The sequence below is a fragment of the Zophobas morio genome, unplaced genomic scaffold (genome assembly GCF_036711695.1).
Source record: "Zophobas morio isolate AGI-343-1 ecotype UQ-CSIRO unplaced genomic scaffold, CSIRO_AGI_Zmor_V1 ptg000119l, whole genome shotgun sequence".
In the NCBI taxonomy this organism is placed as follows: domain Eukaryota; kingdom Metazoa; phylum Arthropoda; class Insecta; order Coleoptera; family Tenebrionidae; genus Zophobas; species Zophobas morio.
In genome coordinates this window covers 118,045-142,956 of record NW_026972224.1, presented here as the reverse complement: position 1 = coordinate 142,956, position 24,912 = coordinate 118,045, and the positions used below count along the sequence as shown (strand labels likewise).

General features: G+C 33.5%; 3 protein-coding genes across 3 annotated transcripts; all 3 read left to right on the top strand.

Moving 5' to 3' along the window:
- The first annotated feature begins 8,455 nt into the window (after positions 1-8,455).
- LOC135145063 (pre-mRNA cleavage complex 2 protein Pcf11-like) lies at positions 8,456-9,756 on the top strand. Its single transcript, XM_064077189.1, has 5 exons — positions 8,456-8,552; positions 8,686-8,765; positions 8,825-8,980; positions 9,341-9,472; positions 9,532-9,756. The coding sequence occupies exons 1-5, from the start codon at positions 8,456-8,458 to the stop codon at positions 9,709-9,711; spliced, it is 645 nt and encodes a 214-aa protein (XP_063933259.1). The 3' UTR covers positions 9,712-9,756.
- A 32-nt stretch (positions 9,757-9,788) lies between these two features.
- LOC135145061 (uncharacterized) lies at positions 9,789-11,356 on the top strand. The gene is made up of 4 exons (XM_064077188.1): positions 9,789-9,841; positions 10,231-10,879; positions 10,979-11,093; positions 11,152-11,356. The coding sequence occupies exons 1-4, from the start codon at positions 9,839-9,841 to the stop codon at positions 11,354-11,356; spliced, it is 972 nt and encodes a 323-aa protein (XP_063933258.1). The 5' UTR covers positions 9,789-9,838.
- A 3,085-nt stretch (positions 11,357-14,441) lies between these two features.
- LOC135145055 (exocyst complex component 6-like) lies at positions 14,442-19,692 on the top strand. Its single transcript, XM_064077182.1, has 28 exons — positions 14,442-14,504; positions 14,562-14,668; positions 14,722-14,813; positions 14,886-14,999; positions 15,227-15,290; positions 15,346-15,378; positions 15,432-15,490; positions 15,549-15,644; positions 15,714-15,759; positions 15,894-16,015; positions 16,078-16,152; positions 16,800-16,905; positions 16,955-17,043; positions 17,244-17,344; positions 17,476-17,548; positions 17,606-17,649; positions 17,784-17,916; positions 17,972-18,066; positions 18,255-18,392; positions 18,444-18,474; positions 18,526-18,638; positions 18,704-18,859; positions 18,925-18,991; positions 19,046-19,085; positions 19,147-19,205; positions 19,260-19,369; positions 19,427-19,526; positions 19,628-19,692. Exons 6-28 carry the CDS (start codon positions 15,351-15,353, stop codon positions 19,655-19,657), a joined length of 1,911 nt encoding a protein of 636 aa, XP_063933252.1. The 5' UTR covers positions 14,442-14,504; positions 14,562-14,668; positions 14,722-14,813; positions 14,886-14,999; positions 15,227-15,290; positions 15,346-15,350; the 3' UTR covers positions 19,658-19,692.
- Positions 19,693-24,912: the final 5,220 nt, after the last annotated feature.

Below are 24,912 nucleotides of genomic sequence, written 5' to 3'. Positions count from 1 at the left end.
GAAGTTAAGATATAAATATTCCTTAAGCCTACTCTATCTTTTCAGCTAAAGTCCAAGAAAGTCTAGTACGTAGAGGACTGCTAAACATCATCAAGTCGGTAGGTTCCTACACATTGTGTGCAATCATACCCAGTACCAAAGTCAGAAGATAGTAACCAAGGCCCTCCTTGCTGTTCGGTGAAGACTAACTCGAAGCAAAACTGCTGAATTTGAATAATAGGGCAGATCTCCTTAGGCCTCTTTACAATAATAGCCTAGGAACTTAGGTTAACCCATGCTCTATTAAAAATGTACTTGACTCTGCGGAAGCACCGAGTACAGCTAACAGTCCACTGCACAATATATGCATCAAGCTACCGTTCATAGCGCCAACCTACACCATTGAGGTATAACACTAGCCTGCCAACCTACCAACTTTATACCATAGCCTAGATCGCTACCAAGAATTTTGAGCACATCCCGCAAGAAGTCAAAGATAAATAAAGTACAGTAAGCATACGGGATGCTCAAACATCAAGGCACGAGCGTGAACTGCTCGTGTTACACAGGTCCGTTGAAGACCTTAATTATTTTTTTGATAGTATTATTACATAAAAGGGTATTATCTTTGGCCAAGTTAAATTAGCTAGAGAGTACCCAGAGCTTATTACTAAAATATAGGTAACTTCATAGCAAGGTACCCTAAAATAATACTTAGCATTTTAACCGTATAGAAGCAATAACACTTTACTCGGCCACCGGCGCAGGACTCCAAACATTAGCTTCTCTACCATTTTTTTTTAAAATTTAGTTAGATAACTACAGTCAGTACCAGCATGACTTAAGTGCTCAATTAGTAAAGCTCAACTTACTAATCTCTACACCTCAGCACTAGGTTGCATTTTCTACTTCATTTCCTTACAGGGTTTCTTCCTTCACAGTACTTGAAAGGTTGTTTACCTAATGCTCGAGAACCAAGATTACTTCCTAATTTTAAAGTTTCTTATTAGTTTCTACCTGTGAGTGTGAAAGCTGGTAGGTTGTATCACCTTGGTCTCTCAACCCCAACACAGTGGACTCAAGCAAATATTTAAAGAAATTAAGATAATCAAGCCCACCATGCTAGGGCAGCTAACTGCTACAAGTAAGATTGCATAATAATGGAATTGAACCACTGTGTTTACTGGAAGAAAAAAGTTTATACCATTTAACTACATAAAAGCAATTTGCTAATGGACAAGATAACGAGCTAACACTCTAGAAATAACAGTTCATTAAAGTAAAACGGAAAAAAAAGGGAAAAAGTTATTGTCGGACTCGGCTTGAGTAGAAAACATGGTCCAGCTATAGCTGATATTGTCTACTACGAGATCCAGGGTGAAAGGCACCTACTTTTACCCTCAAAGGTGCTGAAGATCTTCCCTTTACCATGCCACAAAGCGGCTTTTCCCTCACGTTAAATACAGCTTAGGGGTTTTCAGTTACGATCTAGGTAAGGGTTTACTTTCAAGACTTCGGTAGCATTTCTTTTATCTTTCGACTCGAGTCTTAGTATATAACACAATGGAATTAAATCTAGTTTAATGTAATATAGTAAAAAAAACGGAATAAAATTATTTAATTTGTATCTAATATATTTGAGCTTAATTTAAGTAGTGCTACGATACATCCGAATTACTTTTAGTCGATAAGGTCATTCTTTTGTATGAAGAGTACTCTTGGATGGGAGGGAAACCTAAGGTCTCCATATCAAATTATAGAAATAAGACAAGGATTTAAGTTTAAGCAACTCCATCAAAGTCGGATCGGACAAGCTTGTTTATGTATTACTTAGCATCGCTGGCATTCGACCCTTAGCTTGGATCCTATTATGCTATGCCAGTAGAAAACTTTATAGCTTCATGAGCTAATTACTTAATGTTCTGTTTATAACTACAGGGTCTATTCTTCCTTATGGTCAAAATTATGGTACCTTCCATTAGCGATCGTGCTTACCACGTAGTTATCTCTTCTATAGAGTTTGAGTTGGTGATCCTTCATTTAATGGGCAATGTTTTAAATCTGGAGAAGTGTCGGCTAAATTTAACTGGTTCAAAAATGGTAAAAATCTATGTAACTTTTGCTTGAGCTTGAATTAGTCTTAGTCTAACTTGTAGTTAGAACATCTTTCCTTGCCTCAGTGGACTAGTTTTAGCCAGGTGGAGTTTAGCACCATGGTATACCCTCTTAAAGCCTCTCCTTCTTTGGAAAACCCACTTCATGGGTGGCGTAAAGTTCCTCTTAAAGACCGCCTTATTCTAGTCGACCTGCAAGGTATCCTGAATTAACCATGAGGGCGGTCTTGCTTTTATTAAACGGTAATTAGTTTTCCACTACGTTGGCTCTTCTACATAACATGAAATTCTTAGGACTCTGCTAGTAATCCTACTTTTCTACTTAAAATTGTCATCTAGGATTTAGACTTAGTCGGACTACTTAATTGTCTAAACTCATTAATAATTAGCCCTTTGCTTACTAGTGCTCGACTGATCTGGTTGAGATAGCTTTAAGTTAAAACTCCTAGGGTACAGTAAGTTAGGGTTATTTTCGCTAGTAAGGCAAATGAAAGAACATACCTCAGACTTTTCCTCTTTTAAGAAATCTACTATTATGATGGATATACAATACCCCTCTTGGCACTGAGTCGAGATTCTGATACACTGGTATAATACCTGTATCTTTAAAAGAACTTTTGGAGACCCTTCGTTGAAACTACTATTTATAAACTAATTATGCTTTATATGTGCCTTTTATAACCATTCAGAGTCTAAAGGGTGCCTAAGATAAGATAAATATTGATTTTTTTTCTAAGTAGTAGTACTATTTTCACTCCCTAAGGAGATCACTTTTAATAATTTAGGGCTCCAAAAAGCATTTATAAAAGAATAGAAACTAACTTCCTTTCTCGATCCTGTACATGTACCAGCGTTATTTACATCTTTCTTTAAAATGCTGTCTTGCGCTAACATCCTAGGCTATGGCTGAGTCCACAGCGATGTAGGCTAAGATATAAAGTTCAATAATTTACTACCTTTAACAGATCTCTTTTTTGAATCAACTTTGTCTTTTTTATACTTTATTTACATAGGTAGAAGCACTTTTTTTTTTATTATAATGTGTCATTTTTGGCACTCTTAAGGTGCTCTGTGAGCTAGGCGCTTCTATCGTACTAGTGCCTCTTGCTAGTCTGAAGTTGTCTTAGCTGTATCTCGGGAACCAGCACTGTTATTCGGTGTTGGTTCCTGGATACTAGCGTATTTCCTCTTTGCTATGGTAGATACTAGGTACTAGTACTATATATAACCGCGTCGCTCCCATTTTTGGTCATCATTTAAAGTTCCTTTAAAAGGCAACTGTTAGGAGCTTAGTACTATGTATTTTGGTGCTGTCAGCGCATATCGTGCGAGCTACGTACTAGTCAAGTACATTCTTTAGCGAAGTATTGGTTGCTCTTTGCGCCAGGCGCTACCGTAAAAATTCTAAAAAACATTGGAGGTAGAGTTAAAATTCAGTATAACTATGCTGAGGTAGTTTCTGGCGAACTGCAGGGAGGGCCACTGTAACTATATGCCTACTTTGGTGCTGATCCATCACGCTATAAGACCATACATGAGTTGATTGTTCCAGTCTCTGCTAGTTAATAATATTCTATATCCATGACTTCCTTTAACTCGAGCTGAATATATTAAAAAGTAAGCTTGAGTTCTCTTTTGGCTTGTCATAACTACAAGCGAGGCTCGCAAATATAATCGTGCTTTACTTAACTTAATTGTAAGGCGATGGTGCACCTGGGAGAGCTTTAAAGTGGCAACTCGGGAATGGGCGCCAGGGCCGGAAGACCTGCTCTATAATGGTAATTTTTTCCATTATCTATACTGATTGGATTTCTGGTTACAGTTTCACGAAGGTTTTTATTTTAATTTAAGTGATAGAGCTGTAATTGATGAAGTCCTTCGTAGATGTTTGTATCTTAATTCTGTTGATATAGTAGTCGAATTGCATCTGACCTTGATTTTTGTGCTTTCTCTATTGAGCCGTTAGAGCTTGGCAGGGGCCTTCCTTGTATCATTCTTATTTGTATCTATTTTGATAAGAGGTATATTAGCTTGGGCTGAGCGAGGTTATTAGTACTACATTTTGCCATAGCTATTTGAGTACGAAAGCGGGGGATGTACCAGGTAATCTTGACTTAAGTGTCATTAGTGAAAAGGTTAATCTAAGCGAGTATACTATATGCCCCGCCGCTTTATCTTAGCGGCAAAGGGCCAGTAGTAAACTGGTACTCTTGTAGTAGTGCTGTTTTATACGGCTGTACTTAAGTTGTATGACTCTATCTATGAAAGTAGAGTATTCAGCTAAGGTAACTTGGCTAAATATATAAAGTGCTGTCTTCCTATGCATTGATAGACTTAGATTTGGTTTTATATGGTAGCACTATTCCAGATCAGCTTTATTAAGAAAGGTCTTAGTGTTAGTAAAAATATATTCGTCTTCGAAGAAAGCACAGCACAATCAAAAACATATCCATGCATTTAGCTGAGATATACATAGCTTTTATCATATAAAGTTAGAAATTCCTAGCTATAGTCATTTCCCCAGGCACGCACCTAATTATGGACAATTTAGATTCACAACATGACTACCAACATTATTAAAAAATACGTTAAGATTAACGTTACCATCTATAATTAAAAGAATTAGTAAGACTGTCTTCCGCAACCTTATGTCAAGCACTAAAAAAGAGGGATTTAAGCAATCACAATTAGAGACCATACAAACGCAGCCTTCTTCAGCTAAAAAACTGGTGTTCAGCAATCATCTGAAATTTTTTTTTAGCCCGGTCCTAGGAAAGAGTCTTCTAATAAACTCCTAAGTAACCCTTATAACTAATCGAGGCTTACAGGATAAATCTTAGTAAGAAAACTCAAGACCACATTTCTAATTAATACTTAAACCCTCAGTTATAAATGAACCGAGTAGACCATGTAATTTATAACCTTATGACTCCATAACTAAGGAAATTTTCACACAATAAATACGAAACCCCTCTATCCTAAGAGAAAACTGATCTAATGAAAGGCAAGAAGTCACTTAATATATCGTAACCTCCAGTCGAGACGCCAAGTCTGTGAGACCCTACGAGTGAAAATATGGTTGCTATTTTTCTTAGAATTTTTTTTGAGGGAAGGAGCTCATTACCTTCTTAAAGTCTGCTTCAAAAAAATCTGTGGTGCAAGTGGCAGAGCATGACGTCAAACAGCTAAAAAGTTATTAATTAAAAAGTCTGTGAGATCCGCCGCCCCGAAATACCTTACCGCTTTCTTCTGTGAAGTGTTTAACTTTTGCTTTTAAGTTAATAAAAATTAATTAATAAAATTTTAATATCACAGAAATTTAAGTTATTATATTGTTCTCAATCAAGCTGTAACCCCGAACCCCCACGGAAACAAACGTGCCACGTTCTATGAGAGACAGACGATAGGAGATAGCTGGTAATCAAGGTGGCAGATATTATTAAGAAATACGACCTGAAGCAAGTAAAAGATGTTTTTTCTGCATAAATAACTCCAAAACAAAATATTTTTGCATCAAATGTAAGAAATTTGTATGTCCGTCTCCTCCCTAAGTAATTTACTGTCTCACATCTTTCAATGTGGGTGAACACCCGTAAAGCTTAAATTCGATATTTGTTCAACACACTTGAATACAAAAAATCACCAAAAATTTAAAAGTTTTTTTATATTTGAAATGCATCACAGCTCTTGCATTAGTATTATTATATTTAACAAAAGATATATACGTAATTTAACGACCGGAGATGTGTGTGAGCTGTCACCGTAGCTTAGGGGTTAGAGCATTACCACGCAACCTCAAGGTCGCGTTTCGATTTCCGTTGGTGCCAACTCGCATTTTTCTGGTCTGGTGGTTACGTGTGCAACTTTTCTACAAACAAAAATCCTGATAATATTGAAAAGTTTTAATACCGTTTATCATAAACGTTTGATATGCTTTTTATGATAAAAAGCTCTAATTTTAACATCCTTTATTGCCGATTGAAAAATATTAATAAGGAACATATTAGAACAGGTCTCCGAGATCCGGTGTATAGGCTCGTGTTTCTCAATAGGACATATGACAACCTTTAGATCTTGCCTCCTGAGGAGACGGCAGGGAATGAAGGGAAAAGCGTCGTACGTAGTGTAGTAATTAGCTCATAATTTATTAAATATTCTCTTAGGTAAAACCTTCATTATTTACCTTAAAATACTGAAAATACGAATGTGGAGTTTAATTATCTTGTCAAGACAAGTTAAAACTCTACCGTTATCTTTGTGCTCACAACAAGCATAATAAATTACGTATAACCATTTCTGGCCTGAAGAAGTTAAAATTATCTACTTGGCATATGCTTTAATAAATTTGTATTTTATTCCAAGGATACGAGTCAGAATTTAAAAGCTAGAATATGCTTGCTTGTTGTCTTTTAGGATGGATTGTTAACTGGGGCCCACTGTTTCAATTTCTAGCCCGTTATCTTTATATTAAGTTTACACTTCGAAGCAATACACTGTTCTGTTACTAAATTAGAATAAGATCCTAAGTCTTTTAGGTCACCTTAGCCCCAAAAACATAATCCCTAAATTTACTGGAAACTTAAAGAAATGAACTTTCGACCCTAAATTAATAGACTATTTAAATCGAAAGCAAACCAAAGTTATAGCTCTTAAAAATTACTTAAATTAACACGAAGGTTTTTTAACAATATTCGTCGGACCTACCCGTTTATTTCCCTGGAAAATGCAAGAATTACTGACTTTTTTTTTGAAGAGTAAATTTTGTTACGTCCTTCCACTGGTAACCTCACTAAATGTAAAATCTCGAGTTAAAATTGATTCAGGAGGTGGTCATTTCACAAAAAGCAGCGTTATATTCTCTTTTTTTCCGTTGAATTTTTTAGTTTTTTAAAGACTAAATTGATCAAGCTCTAAGATGCGGTGAACTGAATTAAAAAAATTTAAGTAAAATGGCCCTTCAAGAACATTAACAAACGTGATGCACAGCAACCTTTAATCTCCATATAAATTGATGTTAGATTTGTGCTGAACCAGAAAAGTTCCACATTAGTAAATCTAAGGTAATCGATGGGTACAAAACTAATAATTGTCAAGCAATATTATTAGGTCGAAGTTGTATTGAAGACATCCTCGTAAATGTATAAATTGATTTAGACTCGCCGGTTATAAGCATACCAACGTGTAAAACATGGAAAATTTTCATCTAAGAAAGTGGTTAACTAAATTTATAGATGAATATATGATCATTCTCAACTAATGCCTACTCTAGAAAAGTAAATTTTTAAGTTATAATTTTTAGTTTTTTTTTTAAGCAATTATTTTAATATTTAAATATTAATTTAAGTAAATTAACTGTTAAATGCAATATAATAACGATATAGATCATCTTAGAAGCTATTTTTTACAGAAAATGTAGGCTTTTTTGTCTAATAGATCAAATGAATCTATATAAACATTGTTTACACAAAAGTATTATAAGTAGTTAGATACACTCTTCCTTTATAATGCTTACTTTTTCCATATAATAAAAACGAAAATAATAAAATTAGGTGCAAATTGCTTTATTTTTCTATTAATAGTTCAAACTTACCCACTAGTTCGCTTATTCTTCATCAACTTATCTCTAGTTTTTTTTTTAAAAATTAATCGGATATTTTTAAGTCACAATTAGGTTTTTGACGAAGATTATGATTAAATAGTACGGCAGTTAGTAAATAAAGCGAAAGCGAAGTCAATGTTAAACTATAGCGTAAGAACTTTTAATACTAATAACGAGGATGGCGGAGACTTTTAGTTAAAAGCATGCGATGTAAAAATAGGGTTATGACGTGTCCAAAATGGTAAGCATTTTTAGAAACTCTAAGAAGCACGCCTTAAAAAGTCAACTTTGTGGAGCGTGGAGAAAGGGCCGACTTTTCGCCCCGGTGGGCAGTCTTCATTATTATTATTTATCAATAAAAAATTATTTTTATTTTTTATTTTTTTAAAGGTCTGCAAGAAATTATTTACTTGGGAGGCCACCGCTGTTGCTTTAGAAATTAAATTAATAAAAATATTGTAAATTTTTTATAGTTAACCTTATCTTTAGTAGTATTTTAAATAAGTCAGCCTATATATATATGTGAGCAATACATTTCTGCTTATAAGTGAGCATATATATATGGGTTTAAAAATTGAATTATAACATTAATTATTCTGTAGGTCATTTTGTTGTTTATTGCTTTAAATTTTTACAATAGCACTCTTTTAGCTTCAAGAAAGAGTTTAATAATTAAGTTTAAAAAATTAATCCTCGAAGCATCCCTGCCATCTATTTTTGACGGAAGTTTAAATTAAACAAAACTAATCAAGTTTAAATACTGATGTTTAATAAAAGTGTTAGTGAAGATTTCGAACAGGCCAGAAAAGATTTTAATTATGCTTTAGAAGAGCTTGTCACGCCTTCACAACACATTATAGGTATTCCTTGTGCCTGGTTGTATAATTCAAGCTATCAGTCCTTTTTTTTAATTTCTTTTTCTAAAGTTTATCAATAGGGAAAGTTTTATATAATATATTATTTTTAAGATTGATAGCATGTGTCTTATTTTAGGGGCTCTGTCTATGTTATGCGACGAGAACTCCCGGTATGCAACTGTCTACGTTGAGTGCATTGTCAAGCGTATTAGGAAAGTTAGTATTTATTTTATATATTTTTATTGTTCTTAGAGAAGATACTTATTAATTTTTAGGTAGACAGAGATCTAAAACTGCCTTCTATATATCTCATTGATTCCGTGATTAAGAATGCGCCTCACTATCGTAAACTTTTTGAACCTGAAATAGTTTCTGTTATGGGCGAAGCTTACCGTTGCGTAGACGAGCGCACCAAATTATTAATTCTAAAGGTTAATACTTATCCATTTGTTAGTCAGGTTTTTATGTAGTAACTTTCCTTTATATTTGTCGTGGATTTATAGTGTGTTGTAACAATTACTTATCTGCTTTTGAGCTTATTTTAAATTCTACTTTTCTTGCAAGTTTACTTGATTTCGAAGAGATTTGCTTTTTTCTTTGTTTATTTATTTTTGAAGAGTACGTTTGATGGCTATTATAATTTCATTTTTACACCGTTGATAAGCGCTGTATTACTATTAATAGTATTTGCTTCTGCTTATATTAATTTAATAAATCTTTTTTTAAATTAATTTAAACTATTTTTATTTCTACCAGCTACACTTTATAAACTATTTTTTATCTAATCACAGGTTCGGCAAACCTGGAACGGGATTTTCTCGGCTGACATTCTCAATCGCCTTGATGCTGTTTTAAGGCCACACACTGCTAAAAATGGCCTTCCCTCCTCGAAAAGCAGCATTTATATAAACCCCGACTTTGGGGTTTTTATTTTCACGTTATTTTTTTAACTTTTGATCTACTCTTCTCTTTGCTCATTCAGAAATCTTCCACCCGAAATTTTGACAGGCTCAGCAGGCCCCTTGGGCCTCCATCCACGCGACAAGCACATAAAATTTCTCCTAGCCGGCTCTCTAAAAAGGAGCGTGATACTCGACATTTTTTCGGGATCCCGCTCGAAGCAGCTGGAGCTGGAAGGAGCGCTCCTTGCCGACAAAGATAAAGTCGGCTATAAGCGTAGTCATAGAGTTTTTGGCGTGACTCCATCTGAAGAAAATTTTGACCCAGCGGATAAAAAGATTGAATATGAAAAAAATATTTTAAAAAGAGAAACTGAAGAACTTACTAAAATGGTTAAAATTCTTTTGTGTGCTTTATTTATATCAATCAAGTGTTTCCTCGTTATTTTAGTATTAGTCTTGAGCTTTGCGGTTTGTCAGGCTCCATTAAATTCAATTGTTACGCTTGTTATAGGAAAGATTAGAACTTTCCTGATTGTCCATTCGTAAATAATTTTTCGGAGCATTGTACTTTTCTTGTGCTCCAAGACAAGTGGCATGCCTATCTTACCCCCTTTCACTGCAGTTTTATTTAGTTTTAAAAAAAATACAATTAATTTTATTAGTACACCCTTCCTTTTTCTATACTTTGTTGGCTACAATTCTCTCCCCTCCATTCTTATATATCTATGCTTTAAGAAAAATAGCCCAAGTAATTTTATAATTTTATATGAAACTTTAAGATTCAAGAACAGTTACGGCAGGGTAGTTTAGGCCCTGCTGAGCGCCAAGTACTGCTACAAGAGTTGGACAAGATTACCACTGCGACCCACCGTACAGAGAATTTGCACTCCGACTATACACTATCTAGCAGTAATGACGGCCTTCGCGCCTCCCTTTTTGTTGATGAGGCGGTTGCAAAACAGCCCCGACTGTCCCAGGATGTTCAATTTTCTCCGCACCCGTCTATGGCGCCGCTGGATGATCGTGGCCGCCCGTTAATTGAGCGGTTTGAGAGACAGGAGGCACCACCCGCCCGCCAGTTTTTGAATATGGGTCAGCAGCCATTTTTGTCTCATGTAGAGGCCGAGGCTGCTTCTCTACAAGAACCTTTCGGTTTGCAACCGCATTCGCTGTACCGAATCCTCGACAATTTGTATGAGTCCACGGGCGATGCTAACTTTCCCTTGAATATACCGCCCGGCCAGCTTGCGACTCTTACCGGTGCAGACTCGGCTGCTTATCCACCTCTTTTGATCCCCCCGCAGCCCCCTCAACTTCCCTTTCCACACACCTTCGGATCTCTTGTTCAGGGTTCAGCAGCAGTCCCCACTGGCTCGGTATCAGGATTCACCCCTTATATCGACTCACTACCCGATAACACCCTTTCAGGTTAACCGCATTACCATATTAATTCTGTTCCAGATACCATCTAAAACAGCTGCTTTATATATGAGTAAGCTAACACCCAATTGTTTTCTTATAATACAGGACCAAACTTTATCTCTGTGATAAAGACGCCCATCTATTACTCCCACCAGCAAATGTTAAAAGTAGGTGAAGCTATAGATTTAATAAATCTTTGTAACCCCCGAACCTTGACAAAGTACAGTATTCTTGTTTGCTTAGGCACACTGTTATATATATATTGTGCTTTTTAATAGGCGCTATGAATCTGCCATACAAAGTTTGTATGATGACTTTTCTAAACAGTGTTCTAGTTGTGGATTAAGGTTTAAAGAAGGATCCAGCCATAGGCTTACTGAACATATGGACTGGCATTTTCGTGTAAACAAAGCCGAGAGAGAGAAACACTTGAAGGTCTCCTCAAGGCGATGGTTCTTGTCAGAGGAAGTACTCTTGCCGTAATTATTTTAGGCCGAAAAAGCTACTTACCCCTTATTTTACTAAGAACTGGATAGCTTTTACTGAGGTTACTAGTCGCAAGGAAATTGAGTCCGCTAACACATTTTTCGAAGATTCTAGTACTAAAAAAGAAATTATTGTCCAGGTGCCTTTTTACGAATTCTTAACCTATAGCGATATTTTGAAAATGTTATTCAATTATAAAGGTTAGCTGCCCTGCTTCAGAAGGCTCAATATGTGAAGTATGTGGGGAAAAGTTTGAACGATTCTGGAATGAAGAAAAGGAAGACTGGCACTTTAATAACGCTGTTAGGGTTGAGGATCGTGTATATCACTACCTTTGTGCTGAAAATGAAAAGTCACAGAAAGGAAGTTAGAAGCTGAAGATCTTTTAGCACTTCCTCCGTCCAAATTGCTTATCTTCATCTCCGCGAAATATTTTTTATTTATTTCCTAAGCAATTGCATTGTAGCTGTCCTACGATGCACGCACCACGAAGAAATTATGTTTTGACAAATAAGCATTGTCGTAGTGTTTATGAACAACTATGGCAAATAAAAGGCAATAGTGGCTTGATATAAATTATTACAAAAAATGTGTATGACAAGGTTATAACCTTGTTTTAACTCTTTACCGAACCTTGAGTTTTAATTTTAAAAACTTTATTCCACCGTGCTAAATCTTTCACTTAAAAAAAATAGAATTTCACTAAAGTGGGGAAAGCATTTACAAAAATATTAGACTATAGCAAAAAATACTTTTGCCTATCCTTAAACATTTTGTTTCTATCTTAGGGTTCTTGTTATCCTAAGGATTTCTTCTACCCAAGTTTTACATTGTTTACCGGGAAGTAGGAGCAAGTCACCGCCGGCCTTCCGCATCCTAAAAAGCACAAGACATTGACATTATTTTATAAATTTGTAATTTATAGAGATGCATTTGAAATCTAATTGACCTCACTATATCATATTTGGCAAAACGACTAAAAATTTAGCATTGCACACATTTTACAAAGGGATAGGCTTTTAAAAAAGTAAGCTCTAAGCTTCTAATCATCTTTTAAGACGAATGTTTTATATAATAACTAAGGTGTATTGAAAGCGAGTATATCCGTAGCTTAAGACTCTTCCGTGCAAGGTTATTAAAAGTGAAAGTAAATAGTAATTATATATACGTAAATGTGCAAAGTAACTCCTCTTAAGCTTTAAGCTTTTTTTTAAAATTAGAAGAGCCGGTCAAAAGTTTGAATTAAAAAAACATGAAAGTGCGTAAATATCCAATGGTCATACATTGTTGGAAATATTAGCTTAATTAGATAAGAATTTGGATGTTGCCACAGTCATATACTACTTAATACAGTCCCAATGCAATGAACGTAATAAAAACTTATGCGCTATACCACGTCTTATATAATATACGTTATTAGTCTCTTGGTTATTATGGTTAGTTAAAAGTTTAAGTGATATTAGGTAGCAAATTATTAACCACTTATATGAACTATTTTGCTTCTACTAATTATTTATTAAGCTGAACTGTTAAGTTTTCTTTGAACTACAGCAGTTTTCTGAATATGAAAATTTCTTTTTTAAGATTGCTTTTGATGCTTAATAAAAATAAGAAAGTGTGTTATTTCTAATTTTTTAGGATAGAAATATAGCTAATAACCATAAAAAAGCCTATCCTTCCCTTTCGCCAGATAGTCAGTTTGAACCCTATCGAAAAGGGGAAGGTTGTGCCCGGGGCCTCCCAAGGGTCATGAAGTTTATAATCATGATATTTCAGCAATAAAGAGAATATTAAATTCCGAAACATAAGCTCTTCTCAGTACTATACAACAACGCCTTGCTGTGCTCCATTCACAGTCGGGTTAAGTATGCCAGCTTAACTAAAGCAGCTACAATCAGAGTGATATTACACTTAATGAATAAAAAACCTTAATAACTCTCTCTTTGTTTTTATTATATTGCATAAAATATTGAACTTAGCCAAATAAAAGTACTTAAGATTTTAAAAGAAAAATAGGCTTAGAAACCTTTCATAGTAAAACAGCGGCAAACCCAAAGTTATAAGCATTCACTATGGCCATTTATTCTAAATAAAAGTTTTTATTATCGCATACTTGAATACTACTGACTTGTAGAGTTTATAATTCACACTCGTTGCAGAGTGTAAAACCTTTGCGAAGGTATTATATGTTTCTATATGCATTTTTCAAAACTAAAATTCGTTAACTGTAAAACCGTCACAAAGGTAATTTCATCTTTTTAAAATCAATTTTCACAAAACGGATTAGTTTTAACCCATATATGCAAAAGTGTCCTCGTTGCGTCTAGGATACTGAACTTATTATTCATTGAGGACCCTGAAAAAAACAGCCTTAGAGCTCTAAGCGTTAAAATAACCCTAACTAGCGATTAGGACCACGCTTTCAATCCTGTTTCCCGGTATTCTTTTTTTACTCTATTTTGGTCTTTAAGCTCCTTTTCTAAAAGAAACCTAGACTTTAGTTCTAACATAAGGACTGTTAGTAACAGGTGTAAACAAAGGTTTTACTTGGTTCCTGTCTTGTCTAATTATTAGCAAGATATATCTAGCGTCCGATTTGATGCTTGAAAAACACTTATAACATTCAACTTCAACATAAAGTTTGTTTTATTCTTATTTTTGTAACTTAATATCAACCTCCTCAGCTTTCATTCACAACTATTAGCTTAAAGGAGCAACTTTAATAAATAGATGTTCATTTAGAACCTTATGTACTTTAGTCTTAGAGAGTGTTAGCTTTAAATAATAAGACAAACATCGTACTACTTATATGCTAACCCTAGGGTATCTAAGCGCAAGCTTTTCACTTTACTACAGTCCCCTTATCTAAATTACGAGGTAAGACTGACGAGTTAGAGGGGGGTCTGCTGCAGCAAAGCCTAAGTTGTTTGAGCTTAAGAAGGCTAATAAGATTGCCTCCTGGAATTGTTATAACAGAGATTTTTGTTTCCATCAACAAATTTAAATTCTTAGAAGAACCAAATAATGGTAATTTAGTAAATGAAAAAAACACCTAAGTTTACTATAAAGACGAGATGGAAGAGTCCGCCGCTGCTCACTTATCTAATTTAATTTCCAGTGATACTCAAATTACTACCGTTCTCAGGTTGCAACTTTATCAATAGAAAATTTTTAATCTGAAGTTTGAAATTTTTTTGAACAGGGCGGTACTTGAAAAAAATCAACTAAGTAACTTCCGCGAATCTTTAAATAAATTAATAAAAAGCTCTGAGGTAGAAATCGAAAGATTATGCAAATTGCATTATCAAGGTATATTTTTTAAAAAAAACACTTTCTTTTATTAGTTTTGAAGTTTTCTTTAGATTTTCTTGCGTCATTAAACGAAATAACTCAAATAAAACAAGAGATTTCTCAACTACGTTTAGACTTAAAGGGCGTTAATAGTAAGCTACAGGTGATATCTTTCTTTTACTCTTAGATTTCGTAAATTCTTATCTTTTTTTTTTTCGCATAAACCGGTTATCAGGAAACAGGATTCAAACAACTGACTCTTTCTACAAATCTATTGCAAAATAGAGAAGTTTTGAAAAATATCGCACTTTCTGCGGAGGCTTTAGATAACTGCTTACCCGTCTTGAAGGCTATTTATATAAATTTATGAAAAGAGATTTTTATTTCCAAATGGAACCCTCTTTTTACTACTATGATTATTAACGTTCGATATCAATGTAAGAATTATAATTTTAAAATTGAGGAAAAGTAGATTAGTATCTTTTTGAGTTAGTACCGCCTCTGTCTTAAGTAAATTTTTGAAGCAAAATACAAGCCTGTTGTGTTTCAGGGCCTTCATATTACGTTTTGATATAGACTTATGGAAAAGTGCTTCAGCATCTTAATTCTAAGCGATACTACCAGGCTTTAAAGGCTTTAAGTAATTTTTTTTACGAAATTTTATAATAAATTAATATTTTTATTAACAAATTTAGGACAAATGGAAGCGTTTCTCCCAAAAATTCAAGGTTCTTTTAAAAGTTAATAGTACAAATGTCACTGCAGTGGAACAATAAATTAGGTTTTAGCCTGCACGAGCTCGTACAAGATAGTATCCCCACAATTCGAGAATCTGTGAGGGTGACATTTTTTTTTACCATTAAAAATTTAGAATCAATTTAAATAGTAAATTTCTAAGAGTGCGGTAATTTCTGATCTTCAAGATTGGATGGAGGATATTGTGGTATCCAGAGCCAGTGAAATTGGAAATACTATAATCAATCATTTTTTTCGGGTTGATACCAATTTTGCGCATCTCGAATTTTTTTTTTTATATTACTTAATCTACTTCTCCTTATTATAGTTACGCCAAGAAAATCAATCATCCAACAGCTTTTTAGGATTTTCAGGTGTACTTCTTTTTCTCCTCGCCATTCAACACGTTGCCTTAACCTGCCTGATCTCTTTTTAAAAAAAAGATTAATTTTAATTAAAACTTAAAGTTATATATAAAAAAGGAATCTATAATTATAAAACTAAATAGATGTCCCTGACATTGGGAAGCTCGTAGACTGCACTCCGCTTTACCGCTGCTTGCGCGTGTTTGAAGTGTTCCGGATTAGTTCGGATGTCCAATTATTTTATAAGGACGCCATAAAGAAACAAGTGATTTACTAAATATAAAAATTTATTCGATTTATATTATTTTTTTTTTGGCTGAAGCGTAGATCGTAATCATCTTGAACAATCCTGGCATCTCTGAGCTGACTCCGCTAGAAAGATGTCGTGCTTTGCTTGCTAGGGTGCCTTAAGAAATCTGTTTAACAATTTTTTGCCACTCATATAAGCCAATATTTATTTTTTTTTAAAACTAAATCTATTATAAAAGTTGGTTTGGATTTTAAAATTAAATTTTTTTCTAATTATATAATTTAAAAAAGTTTTGCACTTTTTTCTTCGGAGTACTTTTGTTATTTATTTTCACTAAAGTTAATATATTTGTTTAAGTAATTATTATTAAAGCTATTCAAATTCATTTTAGAGAAATTAATTACGTCTTATATAATTTTAAAAAATTTTTCCTTTAAAATATTACCTTTGTCGTTATTAAACAAAAAAGTATACTATAAACAGATATCTAAGCATATTATTTATAAAAATTAGTATGCATAATCTCCAAATCATTTTACCTTTCACTATATAATAGTTAATTTATTTTTTGTTTAAAAATTTCTACTATTTTAAGTTTATTTACACCTCTCTAATTTCTTAAATAAAAATATAAACAAAATAAATTACTTATAACAAATCTCTAATTTCTTATTTAAATTTGTAATCCTTATTAATTGTAACAACTATTTTTAATTGCTTATATAGAAATTTAAACAAAATAAATGATTTATTACAATTCTCTTTAATTTCTTATATAAAAATATAAAAACATTACAAGATTATGGGATTCTTTATTGTGCTGGACAGCGTGCAAACCACGACTGAAAAATTTATAACTAAAGTTTTTGTCGATGACTTATGGAATTCTGCTTTAGATAGACTCGGTATTTTTCTTTCTGCAGCAAAAAATTTAATTTATCTAAACATCCAAAGCCAGTTCTTCATTACAGCAAGAAATGGAAAAGTGTACTGATAAAGATCAGCTGCTTGAGCTGAAGAATAATCTTGAAGCCTTCAGTACAGTAACGAATTTGAATAATTAAAATTAAAAAAAAACAATTTAATTAAAACAATTATATTGTTATTGACTTTCAAAAATTTTAGTATTGCAACAGATTTTTTCTTATAATTATAAATCGCGCTTAATTTTTTTTAAGATTTTTTTTACTACTAATATTTCTTTTGCTTTGAATTAAAAATGCTCTCCTTTAACTTTTTCAAGGGGATGCAAGCCTACCAGTATAGCGTGCATCGTCTCCAAGGCATCTACGAAAATGCGAAAGAGCGTTATGATTACCTTCTGATCCTTGAATTTCGTGCTTTGTATAAATTTATTTATCAATTAAAAAAAATTAAATTTAGTATTTAAAAAGACTTCCTACTGCAATAAAAAATTTATTTTTATTTAAAAAAAATCCGAATTTTTAAATAAAATCGATTTAATTTTATATAAGAATAGGAAATATATTAATGAAAGACTACAGTCATCTTCTAGTGATTCTAGATGCTCGCGAATGGGAAGAAAAAGTTTTATATATATATAATTTGCTTTTAATTGTATTAATTTATTATTCTGATTTATAGATCAAACCGTTTAATTTTCAAGCCAAACCATTTCAGTTAACAGAGTAGTTACATAAATTAAATGCTTATCTGAAAATTTTAATTCAAACATTGAAGATCTCAATTTTTTTTTAATCAAAGAAATTGATATATTTTTTTAAAAAAATCCATTTTTGACTAAAACTTAAATTTTGCAAAGCGATGTGTTTCCGAAAAGTCTTTCGTTTTCCGAACTTCTTCTTGAACTTTTTGCGGCTCTTCAAGAATTTGCGGATTGTTCGTTAACGTTTGCTAAAAAAATCGAACCTGCCGGCGAGCCCGCCAGCGACGATGTAAAATCATTAATTTTTTATTCTTCAGAGACGAATAATAATTAATCTTTATTAGATTTTTGCATCCATTGAAAAGCTATGCGCAGTTTCCATTTCGCCGGCAGTCAAGCGTATGATCCAATTGAAGATCAACAATGCCTGCGGAGCCACGTGAATAACCGTTTTTTGTTCAAAGCTTTAAAATTAAATTAATTTTTTCTGAAAATTAATTAAAAGTCAAAGTATTTGAAAACAATATAAAATTTTTACGTTTGTATTAGGCAAGAAATATAAATTTACGTTTATATATTTCTCTACAAGAGCGATTACTGGCAAGTAGAATTTAATTCTTATAACAGTAATGCAATAGATTTTGAGCAAAACTCACAAATCATTGCAGTTACGTCTACAAGTTTGCGGTGTCTCCCGCTGATTCTTCCCGGTTTGTGCTTGTATATACGACGCAGAGAAGAAGACTCCAGCAAAGCATCGCTACAGTTTTTAGTCATTAAATCTTTTTTAAATTAAAAAGATTAATAATCTTTTAGAAATGATCCAGAGGAACTTTCCGACGTTTCAGTAAAATTTTTTAGCAATTTCTTTTCAAAAATTTAAATTATTTTCTTTAAGTTCGAGAACAGATTCAAGAGTTTTTACGAGATTCGCGAATACGTGGATGCCGCTGTACCTGCTTTTTTGAAGGCGGTAGTCCAAAAGCAGTTTTCTATGGCGGATTACATTTGGTGTTTAAAAAAATTTCAATAAAAAAAAATCAGATTGCTCACTAGCCTCTCCGTCCGCCCTCCAGGTGTCCGTCCGCTGCTGACGTTTTTCCCAGTAAATACATCAACGATCTTGTCTTTCGCTTGTCGATGACGCTCGGCCCCTTCGCTATTCTTCCGAGGCATGTAGTAAAAGACGCTTATAACGAGGCTGCCCGCACAATGGCCGCGGAATTTCTCGCGTAAGCATCGAATTTAATTAAAAATTTATATAAACTTAAATTAATTGAAAAAATACCTACAAAAGACTTATAACGGAAGTAAGACCAGACAAACTTTTAAGGGAGCATCCCGCCACGAAAATCAATTTTCTGGTTTTCAGACAGCATCACAGATTGCCATTATAGTTTTTAATTTACTAATTGTAGATTTTTTATAAACTCGAACAAGACGTAATCATGTGCGAAGGTACTCTAATAGAGTGCGATTGGTAATCAAGGATTATTAAAAAAAAAAAATTAAAACATAGGGTTTTGTGATTCTTGCGAGGAGCCGCAGTTAAAAATTCTGTTTGAGGGCGTCAGACAGGTTTTTATTATAAAAAATATTTAGAAAAGTTTTCCTTCTCAATTTTTTTTCTAGTTGATACAACTTTTCAAACTTAAAGATTTTGATAATTTTGTAAATTCCAACCATCGGCAGAGAAAGTACGCCAAATTAAAACTTGAACACGTGATAGCCGTACTGGAGAGGTTTTTGAGCTCGTTAGAAAATGTTAATTTTCTGGTAAAAATATTTATTGATTGCAGACTCCTTGCGGATTCTGGAGGACAAATTGGGATAAGCCGATTATGGGGGAGCGACAAAGAAAAGTCCACGCTGGAAAGCGCCTTACAGAGACTTATCCAGGTCAGATCTTAATTTTTATAATATACTCTCCGCAATACTTAACTTAATTTGTATTGTTAATTTTTTTTTCTTACTTTTAAAATACAAATTTTTTAAATTAGGAAAAGGCCTTTATAAGAGAAAAACAGTGAATTGCTCGATTCTCTTAAATTATAATAAAAAAATTAGTATTTCCACTATTAAAGTTTTATAAGTATTTCTTTACTTACACCAAACTCAAACCAAATACTCCAGTTAAGATACCTGAAAAATTTTATCTATTAATTCTTAAGTAAAATTTTAAAAGTTACTCTTCGACTACTAAAAAATGCAGTTAACCTCTGCTTAGTAAGCTCGTCTTACACGCCGTGCGAGTTTATAAATTAATAAAATTAAAATAAATTATGAAATTTTTATTATATTTCATTTGCTTTTTCATAACTTTTAACAGGCGTTTACGAGCTTTTTCTTTAGTTTTAGGGTTAACTTTGGTGTTTTTAGGCAGCGGTTTTTTTTCCTGGATTATTTTGGGATTACCATCAGTCTCCACAGTTTTTGGCTCGCTCACAGCTGAACTTTTATACTTCTTACTAATTCTCTTTTTAAACTTTGCAGATCTTCCCATTAAGATAGCTAGACATTTTTAAAAAATGCATTAGAATATATTTAAGTATGAGCGTCTAACTTTAAAATATACATAAAAGTATTAAGATGTAACCTTTGTGGTCAAATGGCAAGACCTGTTCAAGCCTTTCTTTAATTCTTTCTATTCCTATAAGTTGTTATGTAAACTCTGATCAACAATTAGCTATCAGTGGAAAAAACAATTTTTTTATTTTTGGTATATTTTATTAATAAAATAATATCCTAGTTTTAACAAAATAATAATAATAAAGCCTACAATATAATAATATAAACCACAAAAAATTTACATAAACCATTTAAAAAATTTTTTGTGTTAAAAACTCGACAATTTGCTTTCCAGTAATATAACTTACCAAATCAAAATTTAAAAGAACCAATAGTGTTGTAGGTCGTTTATATTAGTATTAAGTGGAGCACGTGTTAGGAATGTGAGGGCAACAGCTCTGCCTTCATCATAAAGGCGCCTTATGATGTACTCTCCCTGGCGACGCTAAGATAAAAGTTCGGACCTGGTAAAATATTAGGTTGGATGTTTTGCCTGTTGTATCAATACCTTAAGCAATGTTAAGGAAAAAAACTAAAATTTAAAAAATTATATATTTCCATGTTAGCTTTCTACACCTTCTCACTGCATGCTATTCAATGTGTTTTATGGCTTTGCTTTTGTGTAGCACTAGTATTTAAAAAAATAAAAGGTTTTGTGTTCATTTATAACATGCTTCTTCTTCTAGGATTTAGTTGTGACTTTATGTTTTACTTTTTAAAAATGATTTAGTTTGGCTTCTGTTGCCACTTCGCTTACTCTTTTTTATGTTTTTTAAGGTCATCATTTTTTGTTTAGATAATTTATCAACTATTTTGTAGTTCATATTATTATTAAACTTGGAGTTATTAGTCAAAACTACATATTTTTATATAGTAACACCTATTAAACGAATATTTAGGGATGTCTTGGTGTAGTTAATTACATGGAGGTTCCTTACATTCCATTTTATTGTATAATAATTGTATAATAGGTAAGGTTTTTTTTTAAAAAGTGCACATGCAAATACACTTAAACAAAAGTACACCACACATAAATAAAATAATAATCTTTAGATAAATTTCAGTTAAAAACAAAAAAATAAACGTGATTTTCAACATTTTGCAGACCACGTTAACCAAATACTACTATATACATAGATGGTAATAGTCGACTTTTACATATTTTTCAAATGAAACAGAATTTATTCGTGGATATTTAGTCCGTGTTGGCTTAATATGTGATAGTAATAATGTTGTTGTGTTTGACTCTAATGGAGCAAGAGTCTATAAGAAAATTAACCCCTCCAAGAGAAGAGGAAACTTCGATACCTATAATGACCGCTAGTAAGAGATATTAATTTGAACGAGAATCACGCTATGAAGTCAATACTTGATTGGCACACCATATTGGGACATTAAAATTGATAACGTTCGAAAAATTTTTTAAAAATTACAACCTAAATGTAAGTCTACACTGATATATATGCGCTGAGATGAACTTCACAAAAAATCCGTGGGAAGAGTGAAAAATCAACGTTATGATAATTTATCCCCTGGGCACATCTGGATGTGGAAATTCACGGGCCTTGGCAGTATATGGATTAACAGTTGTATGCAAAAGCACAAATTTTGTCTAGTTTTTACCAATTTACTTTGGAGGTAAACTACACATCTCCTTTTCAGACTTTTTAGACAAAGCATTCGGGTTACGGGTAAGATGTTGGGTGCATACATTCGGACAACGGAGCTGAGTTAACAGGCAACAACTTAAAAATATGTGTCACGAGCGTAAAATCACCCAATCGTTCACTGCTCCTGATACACCGTCTCACAATCCTCTCGCTGTACGCCACAATGGAATACTCAAAGAAATGACGAAGGCCTTGATACACAGAGCAGGATTATTTAGCGAATTTTTGGGCAGATTCCATGCCACACGCCGTTTTTTTTATTGTCAACATATACTCAGGAAGCTAGCAAAATGTTTATAAATCCAAGCCAAAAATCGATAAACTTGAGACTTTCGGTTCGCATGTTTACTAGAGCTGTAAACAAGACGGTAAGATTACTCCAACTCCTAGTGCAGACATTTTACTTGGACCTGCTTTAGACTCCTGCGGTTGGTGTATGAGGATTTATGTGTAAATCCCCGTAGGATAATTAAATCTCGAAATTATAAAATAAAAAAGGAGACCACAACGAGTACTTCCTCAAAGCCCTTTACCCGTGATAATTCCATGACACGAATTATTGACCTTGACCCTCAAATTAGTTCAAAGGGAGTTGAAGGCAGGGGGACATATTTTTAGAATATCGTAATGACCCAGCTACATTGGTTATGATCCCGCAGGATAACGGTAATGTTAGTACTCAAAATAGGGAAATATAGAAGTGTAGGCAGACTTGACGTTCATATATTTTCTAATCCACGTAAGAACCTAAATGGTTTCCTGGTCAAATTTAAAAACGGTATATTGTCCTATGTAGTGGTTGGTGACTGAGATGAAATCGATGAAAACGATGATCAAAGGAAAATTTATCATACCAGGTGCTCTAAAATAGTTGTTTCTTCCAGTCCGTCAAGAACTATTGCAGGTGAAACGGTGGAAAACTGTACTTTTAGCTCTTAGAAACCTTAAAACATGGAAAACCGTCAAAGCTCTGATAGGTGAAAAATTGGAGTCAGTCATTTGGCAATATACTATTAAAAAAAATGCCGGCAGATTTAAGTCAAGGCTTGCGTAAGAGAATTTCCACGGACTAAAGGGGACGACTTCAGCGAATCGACTTCTCCCGGGGTATCTAAGAAACTGTAAGGTTAATTGAAGTCTACGCCCTTAATAGCGACTAAATATCTTTACAGTTGATGTAAGCAAGGCTTATTTTTCATACAGATATAGAGTAGAGGATGTATATATCCTTTCCCGCCGAATTTACTTTAATAGAACCTAATATTAACAGCAATAAATACCGCCTACAACTCCAGAATACTCTTTACGGTACAAGCAGGCTACTTTGGTTTAAATATTTTGTATCTAAAGTCAAAGGATTAAGTTTTCTCAATAAAAATCGGAATCCTGCATATTTTCAAATGTTTGTGAAAATTTTAAGATTTTATCCAAAAGACTCGAGACCTCATAAACAGTCTAAGTATTGCTTTGAAAGACGTTCCTACAAACTCTATTATCGGGAAAATTTCAAGTACACTCCCACGGTCTTCAAAACGACCAAATGGATTACATTCGAGGATTTTACTCCACTATGATATGAACATTTGTAAACCAAACAAACACCCACTTGACTGTGAACTTGATCTACAGGAGAACGTAACACATAATGGCCCTCTTCAGGAACTAGTGGGTTCACTTCAAAACCTTGCACGCTGTTCAAGATCGAATATTCAAACAGCCGTCAAAAAACTCTCAATGCAAATGAGTGCCTATATTGAGCAACATCGGAAGGCAGCTAAATCGGTATTAAAATATCTGAAATCTAGCCAAAATTTTAGCCTTAAGGCTTCGAAAGCACATAAACATAAAATTGAGACATATTTCCGTGCAAGCTATGGATCAGAACCCAATAGAAGATCAATGTCCGGAACATTAATTTTATTAAATAGTCCTCCCGTCGTCTGAGAGTCTACCAAACAAGAAAATATTGCAACGTCCCTGGCGGAGCGGAATATATAAAAATGCTAAATGGATAAAAACTATTTTATGCGGTGTTAGTGGCTGAAATTAATTTCCCATTAACAAGCAAAGTTAATAACCAACCCTTAATTCACACTGCCTATACCTGGAGGGGTGCCGAAACTTCGCGTCAATTAGATATCAGATATCATTTATTAAAGATGAAATTAAAAATATTGTCCAATGATTAAATGCAAGTGGACATTTTCACTTAATGCATGGTGGTAGGTGAACCATTTTTAAAAATTGTGATTGTACTGTGTGGACGCGGTGACATTATTAGGTTGGCGGAAGTTTGAAAGTAACAGTGCATTCAACTACCCACTTGAACGGTGTAAGTTGACACTTTTTACAATTATGGAACTAGATTCTAAGAGCACGCTCTTAGTTCAAAGCCGATTGGTTGAGACTAGGTGCATTAATCGGTAATCCACTTTTGGAAAAAAGCATTTGTAAGTTGTACTATAAAAGCTTGTTAACCTCTGGGACCAAATTTATATACGGAGGATCCCCTAAATGCTCCTACACCTTTTTACTAGCCGGTTGGCTATTGTTGTTATTCGTTTACTTTTTATTTAATAGTTATGAGTAAATTTTTATCCATTCTTTTCTCTACGAGAGATTTAATTTAACAGAATATACTAGAAAAAAGAAATTCTTTTTAAAAAATACTTCGGCATAAAATGTTTAAATTATTGTTTGAGCTTTAAGGCTCTTTAACAATGCACACTCCCACAGACGTTAAGCTTCCAAAAAACTATCCCTTAGACAAATTACTGACAACACTTTGTCCGCCCTACAGACCAAAATAAATTGAACTTGCCCTATAGGAAATAAAGCTAAAACTTCTTTGCAACCCCAGAGCCTGAAAGGACACCGCAAAACAAAAGAACAGAAATCCTTTTTTTAAAGGTTAAAATGGATATATATACACAATTTAAAAATAGTCTTGATTAAATCCACCAGTTAAAAATAATTAAAACGCAAATCGCATACCCTCAGGTGTGTGGTATCTAACTTATTTAAGTGTGCACTGTAAGTAATCATGC

What these genes read in the sequence shown, in the direction of transcription:
- LOC135145063 (XM_064077189.1), top strand. Translation starts at nt 8,456, where the DNA reads ATGTTTAATAAAAGTGTTAGTGAAGATTTCGAACAGGCCAGAAAAGAT. An exon ending in TTGTCAAGCGTATTAGGAAA is followed by an intron (nt 8,766 to 8,824) that starts GTTAGTATTTAT and finishes ATTAATTTTTAG; the next exon opens with GTAGACAGAGATCTAAAACT. An exon ending in ATATAAACCCCGACTTTGGG is followed by an intron (nt 9,473 to 9,531) that starts GTTTTTATTTTC and finishes TTGCTCATTCAG; the next exon opens with AAATCTTCCACCCGAAATTT.
- LOC135145061 (XM_064077188.1), top strand. An exon ending in ACCCGATAACACCCTTTCAG is followed by an intron (nt 10,880 to 10,978) that starts GTTAACCGCATT and finishes CTTATAATACAG; the next exon opens with GACCAAACTTTATCTCTGTG. An exon ending in AACCCCCGAACCTTGACAAA is followed by an intron (nt 11,094 to 11,151) that starts GTACAGTATTCT and finishes GCTTTTTAATAG; the next exon opens with GCGCTATGAATCTGCCATAC.
- LOC135145055 (XM_064077182.1), top strand. Translation starts at nt 15,351, where the DNA reads ATGGAAGCGTTTCTCCCAAAAATTCAAG. An exon ending in ATCTTGAAGCCTTCAGTACA is followed by an intron (nt 17,044 to 17,243) that starts GTAACGAATTTG and finishes AACTTTTTCAAG; the next exon opens with GGGATGCAAGCCTACCAGTA. An exon ending in CCACGAAAATCAATTTTCTG is followed by an intron (nt 18,992 to 19,045) that starts GTTTTCAGACAG and finishes TACTAATTGTAG; the next exon opens with ATTTTTTATAAACTCGAACA.